Here is a 7,699-nt window from a genome sequence, read left to right as displayed (position 1 = left end):
AAATAAAGCCTGTTGTGGAGGTTGAGAAATAAGGAATCAGTTAGTGTCAGCTAACTTTCATGATTCTTAGGAACTCTGGATAATTAGCTGCCAGTGTTTCAATTTTTTTATTTTTATTTTCTTGCTTTCTATGGAATCATTGACAGAAAAGCAGGCTTTGTTACAAACAAATGTATCATACATTTTAAAATCTTGATATAATTGTAAAGCTGTGTCTTAATGGAATATTCTGCATTATTACTGTCATTAGTAGGCATTTTCAAAGTCACCACGGGAGGTAAGTATATTTTCCATTAAAGGATTCTTTTAGTCTGAAATCTGCCTGAACTATTATTCTCTATAAACGTCAATGGCATGAATGCCATAAAAAATGAGAAAATGTTTTATTCTTTCAGGTATGATTTTAGTGAATATAAACAAAATGAAATTACTGCATTGCTGGTGTCTTGAGATACTTAGCATAAGGATGGCCATGTTTTAAGTTTGTTTAAATGGCAAATTTTTATGTGTTTTATAAATGACTATTACTTTGTATATGAAGAGTTTTCCACATATCACAGCATATCAAGACTCGCTGGAAAAATAATTCTTGCCTAAATCATATTAATTTGGTTAGCACTTTCAATACTAATGATAATGACATTGTGTTCTTACCTGTATGTAAGGTAATTTTGTATCAAGATATTTAGTTCAGGGAGAAAGTCTTCCATCCTAGGGAAAAAAAGAAGCTACAGACAAAGTAGTTGTAAAAACTGGTTTATTTTTTTAAAAATAAATACAAAAATATAAATATAAAACATTAGCAGATAGAATTTGATGAAATGAAATTGCACAAATGTCTGTATACCAGGTTGCATATCACGCCTACTAACATCACATGTACATTTTTGTTTTTTTAATTTAATGTACAGAACAGGATATACTGTAAAATTTTTCTTCACCTTTTTAAAAGCTTCATTTGCAAGGGCAGGACATGTATCTAACAGAAGCGGCTTGTTTGTGAGGTTGCTTAAGGGAGAACTATCCTGTTCATGTTTCTGAAATTATCTTTTATTTACTAAGATGGACAACACTGTATTTCCATAGCTTTGGCTCTTGGAAGTGATTAAATAAAATGTCATATATATTCCATGAGACATCCTACAGGAAAGAATTAATGTAATTAATGAACAAATTAAGAAGTAAATGAGAAAAAAAATTGTGCTGACTGGCAGGAAAATGCTCCTGAATATCAAATATTGTGAAGTGGAGACAGCATGGGTAGAGTTACTTTCTCTTGTTTGAACAGAACATATATCCTACGTTAAGAGTCTTTGTCACTTTCCCCACCACCATACATTTCTGCTAGCTTATTAAACCGAGGGCCCCATTCTCGGAGGTAATCGTAGTTTTGGTCTCCTTCAGTAGTACCTGATTCTAATGAGCTCAGAGATTCAGCAATGGAATCATTTCCTTCATAGGCATAGGTTGCAAGTGAGTCGTAGGGGGGTGCGGTGGGGTCAAGATCATGCTCTTTTAGCCTTTCATTAATGAAATCCCGGACGTCCGTGTTATCTGGAGCTGTAGGAGTCCTCCGAGGAATAAATAACGTTTCTGGAATAATATCTCGCCGGAGCTTTTTTTCCTCAATGGCTGCAGGATTCCTCAGGGTGCCGATATCAAAGGCCTGGGTGTCCTCCTCTCCACCACCCTCATCGTTATAGCTCACAATGTTGTCTCTGATATCTTCTTTTGACAAGATCAGAGGCTCTTTTTTTCGCTGTCTTTTCAGAGCTGCAAACAGTACTACTATAACTTGAAAAAAGGCAAGAAGATACATTAGACGTCCGTTCAAAACACTATAAATAACGAGTGGAAATACTGTAAAAGAGTTTAAGTTACTCAGGCTTTCTATAACAGCTTAGACTTTCAGATTAATTTTGTGCTTCCCACAGTTTGGGGGAGGTGTCAGGGGAGACGCTGAAGGGTTTAGCAAGGGTGGGTGGTGTTTAAGATCAGTGTTTCTAATTTATTTTTAAAACAACGTAAAATATTCCTTAAATATAGTGACTTACACTTTATTTTCCTAGGAACCATTTAGTTCCTCATTGTACAGATAATATTTATCTTCTGCATTAAATAAGGAACATAAGACAGTATATAAAATTTGTGTGTATAAATCTACACAAATTGAATTCAGCTTCAAGTAAGACAATTTAAAAGGACAACACGATGCTTACTTTTTTCAAAGCCTTTACACCATAGCAAAAAGCAACATCCTTCACAACATACTGAGTACTGACTTCTGTTAAATAGCTTTGCTGATGAACTTACATATTTTTGTTACTTTACTAAAAGAATGCTGTAATTATTGGGAAAAAAACAGATTAGTTAGAGTTAGATGAATTTAGAAATTTCTAATGTTTCCATGAAAATATATACCTTGCACAAGACCCCCCCCCCCCCCAAAAAAATTGTTAGGTTATAAGATGGCAAAGAGTAAATTTCTCAAATTGCAATACTGAACTAACTCCCCCCAAAAATGTATGAATCTTGGCTAGATTCATAATAGAAAAGTGCACTGCTCAAAAAGAACATTTTCCCACTTCAATGAGAGACAATATGCATAATCAAAACAGTGGTAATAGCATAAATGATAAGAGAAAGTTAATATCAAATTCTTCTGATTGCATTAGAGTTTCTCACCCTTACTCATTATTCCCAAACATTTTGATCCTCAACCTTGAAAAGGATTCGAGGGAAAAAGTGTGAACTCAATTAGATAAGATAAGGATGGGAAGACTCTTACTGGATATATATATATGAGGAAATATTGATACACATTTAAAGAGTATGTAATTAATGACATTATTATATGAAGGGGTATTAAGTTATGTTTTCTTTTTTATTAACATGGAATGCACAGACTAGTTTGTCTTCAACCTGTGAGAGAAGGCAAACAATAAGCTTTTTTAATGTCATGAAAAAGAAAGTTTTAGCCATTGATAAGTGTTCTTGCCCAAGTAATTAAAAAACAAATAGGCAGAACTTTTTAAAAAGTGTATTCTTCAAGCTTTTAAGAAAATATGCCATTTTATTTTGCCTAAATTCATATATTTATGCACATGAAAATGTGTAAAGATTTTAAATCTCAGATTATCATCAACCAAATGACCTTGCCCAGCAAAACCGATCTAATGTTGAGGATAATGACAACTTATTACGATTCGCTCCAAGTCCAAGTTCATTTCCCTCTTTTTTGAATGTTTTTTGATTAGGGTAACAGAAATACTCACAAAAAATAGGTTTAAACTAACAAAACTAGAGAGAATGCTTAATCTGATTTTAATTCAAAAGCAGTTAAAAGCAGTCTGCTCATGACTATAAAATGAATTATCATTGTTTGGGGGGAAAGTAAACCAGGTAAAAATCTATTTTAATACGATTTTAGTGAATATGTAAGATAGTGAGGGCTCCATCCAGCCATAATAAAAGTGGAAATACAGATTCCACTGGGAATCTCTGTATACACTGACTAATAGCAAGGTACCTTAGCTCAACCACTCAGAAATTGTGTGACCTTGGAATACGTTCTGAATATTTTGAATTTTCAGTTTCATTATGCATAAAATGAAAATAATAACACCATACATGCCAGACATTTTTTTGTCAAGTGAAAAAGGTTGTCATGGCAAAGTGCCAATGAGAGTCTGAAACACAGTAAACACGTACTAAAAACTTACTACCATTAATATTATTCTTACTGGAGACTTTCATTTTAATTACATATTTTAATAGAACAAGTTTTCTATATGATTTAAAGTATAAATCCCCCAAATAAATATTTATATCATTCATATTTGCAGTTGTGGATTCAACTATTGTAAAGCACATTTATTAACTTTTCCTAATGTTTGTTGTACTAATGGTAAGTCAAATTATAAAAATAAAATTATACCAAATTCTCATTCTATGAAATAAAATGAGGTATGTATTTTTTGTAGTACAGAGGAAAGTTTTGTTCTGGATTTCATTTCATAGTAACAAATTATAAAATGTACATTTTTTAATATGCACGTTCTCATTTCCTGAACTACATAAAAATCTAATCTTGAATTATTCAATTCATTCATTTAATGATTTATCTGTCATAAGTAATTTACCTTTCTGTTATTTAAACACACAGTGAAAGTGCATAAATGCTATGATAAAAGTAGAAAAATGGAAACATCTATAGAATGAAGTAGACATAATTAAGTCAAATAAAGAATGTGGAAATATTTTTAATCCATTTTTGTTGTTGCAGGCCTTCATATAAAAACGTGCTCTTTTTATAATCACAAAAATATTGCTACAATTTATTATTGTCTACATTATTTTAAAATTTAAGACTAATGTTAAAGTTGTATTTAACTTTATTTTGTATATATGAAAAGTTAGCAATTATTGAATACAGGAATGCCGATGGGAAGTGCTTACATGTCAAGTTTTTGAATTGTTATTCTAACAAATGTTATCAACTTAACCTTTGTCTTTGTTGTTTTTCGTCTTACTGAGATTGATTAACGTCTACCTTACAGATTTGGGGTTTGAGACCCTACTATTTATTATCTTCCATCTCTTCCAACTCCTACTTGATTCCTGTATGGAGGATGTTTCAGAAGAACCATTGCCCCAGACTCTGTTACTACACCACTCAAGAGGAAAATAATGGGCCAGCAATAAAATAACTGGGGTCTTGGCCACTGATGCGTCTCCTTTCATTTGTTCACTGGACCTAGGTTCTGAAGATCTCTTAATTCCATTAGAACATTCAGCATGGCTACCAAGAATTTTGTCTCTCAAATTTCCAAGCTCCTACACATGCCATTCTGCATTCATTGTTCTTGCTTTTTCCTTTGTTTACTGCATTGTGGTGAAAGACAGTTGTTGTTTTTTCTAAATATTTTGATTCACATTGGAATGAATTCTAGGCCCCATTAGGTAAAGTTCCACTATTACTACAACTATAACAAAAATTCTTTATATATTCGTATATATTCCGATCAAATAAAATATTTTAATATAAAGAATATCACAAAGTTAATTTATGTCCATCTTAAAATTTGGGGTGGTTTTGGGGGAGGGATTTTAATAGCCACAATTCTTCAAAATCATACTAAAGAGCCTAGAAAATGCTCCCATTGTTTTTAAGGTTTCTTACCCAGTAGAATGATGATGCAGAGGAGGATGGCGATCAAGGCCCCGGTGCTGAGGCCGGCAGGGAGGAGCAGGGCTTCAGCACTGCAGGATTGCATGTTGCCTTGGCTGTCACAAGCACACACTCGAATGGTCAGTGTGCCTGTGCTGCTCTGAATTGGGTAATCATTGTCTGATATCACCACAGGCAAGAGATAGGTACTGATTTCATGTCTATTGAATCCATTTTTTCTGGTTAAGATTCTGGCAGTATTATCTAAAACAAATTTTAAAATATTACAAATGGTTTGGGATAGTAAATTTTTCCCAATGTGATAACCAAGGTTTAACATATAAATAAAAACATATTTATGTAAAATATAAAATTGATATACATTTTCCTAAAAAATAAGTACAATGCAATTAATATATAGATAAGACAAATAGTTTGAGAAATATACTATAAATTGTTTATTTATTAGGTTTTCATGTAATTCCTCAGTACTGTTTTCAAAGTGGTACATTTTTATAAGTGAATCATTTACCAAGATTACAGATGATAACAATTGGCTTTTCTCTTTTCAAAAAACCTATTTTGCATACCAAGAGAAAAACCATACTAAACGTGTGTTTTTTAATTTATGTGCATCTGTGTGTGTGTGCTTACACACATACAGAACACACATCAATCCAATACTCATGAAGAAAATGGATTAGGTAAATTTCACGCATTGTTGCATGTTTTAAATCAATAACAAAGTAGAAGAAGGTTTTCTAACCTTCAAGAGGCATGCATCTTGCCATTGCAGCAGTACCTTTGTAACAATGCCTTCGTACTGAATCACCTCACAGGCTACTTCTCATTCTTTTCACTTCCTTATGTATATTTGGCTTTGGTGAATCTGCTGCTGCTAAATCTCACTGAAGTCTGCTTAAGAGTCTCACTGAATCATTCATTTTTCTACCCTATGTGTCCTATATTATTGTTGTAAGAATTATCTCCAGCCGTTCTAATCTTATCAAGACACAATCATTTTTTAACATCCATAAAGAGACCTCTTTCAGATATTTTATTATTTTAAAATTGAAGACAGTACACATTGCCAAAGATGGGTTTACTAAATATATCAAATACTTGATTAAAACAAAATTGTATAACTCAGATCAATAAATTGATATGGCATATATATTGCAATGGTTACACTCGGGAAATTTCCTGTTAATATCATCATAAGTCATAGTGAACAAGTTCTAAAATTTACCTTCATTATCCTGTACTGTGAAGTTTGGATTGACAGCAGCTAAACTGAAAAAAAATTTCTGTCCACCTAAAGGGTCATCTTTGTCTACTGCACTTATAGTCTGTATTAGCTGCAGAAAAAGAAAAATATATCTCATCAATATATCTCTTATCCATGGGTATAATCTGCACTTAAGATCTTCATTTTTGTCTAAAGTTGCTCAAAATAATTGACTTTTATTTCATGTGAATGTATCCTTGAGTTAATCCATCTTTTTATTATTACTTTGATTTTAAAAATCTCTCCCTCTCTCATCTCTATCTCTTTTGGATCGTACCCTTTACTTCAAAATGGTAAATAAAAATATATTATTTAGGGTTTTATTAATTTAGATATAGCACTTAAAATGAGATTATTTTATATGCATTTACACATTGATCTGGAAGAGTTTTTCTAATGTCAGAAAAATTTAGGAAATTATTGTGACTATGCTTTGTTTTTCCCCAAAAATAAAATGAAAAATGGTCGAGGAATGTAGAGATTTTACAGGTAATGTTATATATTACTTTTTAACAGAGTCTTAAACATTATTAGAAACCTTGACAGTCAAAGTTCAATTAACTTACACTTTCAATAAAATTGTATTTTAAAAATTCAGCATATATAATATGTGTGAATTATTTTAAAAGGGTAAACTCTGATTGATTTTACGGTAGGAGAAAATATAAGACGCTATATGGTAGCAAAGTAGACAATTTAGCCCCCAATATATAATCAGATCACTGCTTTGGACATATGATATGGTTAACTAATATACAAATATGTATGTATGATGTATATATATGTAATAGGTAGGTTTTTTTGCACCTATATTCCTTTTGTTCTTTAACTTATATTTATAATACAATTTGTGTATTTTTTACATATTTTAATTTTGAAGACGGCCTCAAAAGTTGTTAAATATGTACACTGATGCCTACATAGTCAAATTTATGCTTAACTAAAAGCAATACACTTTTTACTGCGTTAACTCAATGTTGTGTGGATGTTGGATGAAAATATTTGTTGTTGATGTTTTGTTGGTTTAACAAGTGATTTCAAGTTAAAAACATTATGTCAAAAATTACAAGAAATAAATAAATTATTACAACTATCTGTATTAGATTACTTTTCTTTTAAAATGTCTTAGAGCAATGAAAATGTGATATATTTGTGGTAGTAGCCTATTTAATTACAACCCTAACCATTTATTTCAAAAGGATACAAGAAATATAATTGGACCAAAGATTTATATTTATTGC

The 7,699-nt window shown here is 31.5% G+C and overlaps 1 protein-coding gene across 2 annotated transcripts in view; it reads right to left on the bottom strand.

Moving 5' to 3' along the window:
- Positions 1-740: 740 nt before the first annotated feature.
- LOC101134111 (cadherin-10) overlaps positions 741-7,699 on the bottom strand; it is a 162,331-nt gene continuing 155,372 nt past the window's right edge. Inside the window, exons 10-12 of one of the 2 annotated variants that reach the window (XM_019012927.4) lie at positions 6,420-6,528; positions 5,183-5,434; positions 741-1,794 (exon numbers count right to left, since the gene is read on the bottom strand). In XM_019012927.4, coding sequence (XP_018868472.3) covers positions 1,304-1,794; positions 5,183-5,434; positions 6,420-6,528 — 852 coding nt within the window. In that variant the 3' untranslated portion in view covers positions 741-1,303. The remainder of the gene's footprint in view (positions 1,795-5,182; positions 5,435-6,419; positions 6,529-7,699) is intronic. The other variant, XM_019012928.4, reaches the window with a different exon arrangement.

Source organism: Gorilla gorilla, chromosome 19 (assembly GCF_029281585.2).
Source record: "Gorilla gorilla gorilla isolate KB3781 chromosome 19, NHGRI_mGorGor1-v2.1_pri, whole genome shotgun sequence".
Taxonomy (NCBI): domain Eukaryota; kingdom Metazoa; phylum Chordata; class Mammalia; order Primates; family Hominidae; genus Gorilla; species Gorilla gorilla.
This window is presented reverse-complemented; position numbering and strand designations above follow the sequence as displayed.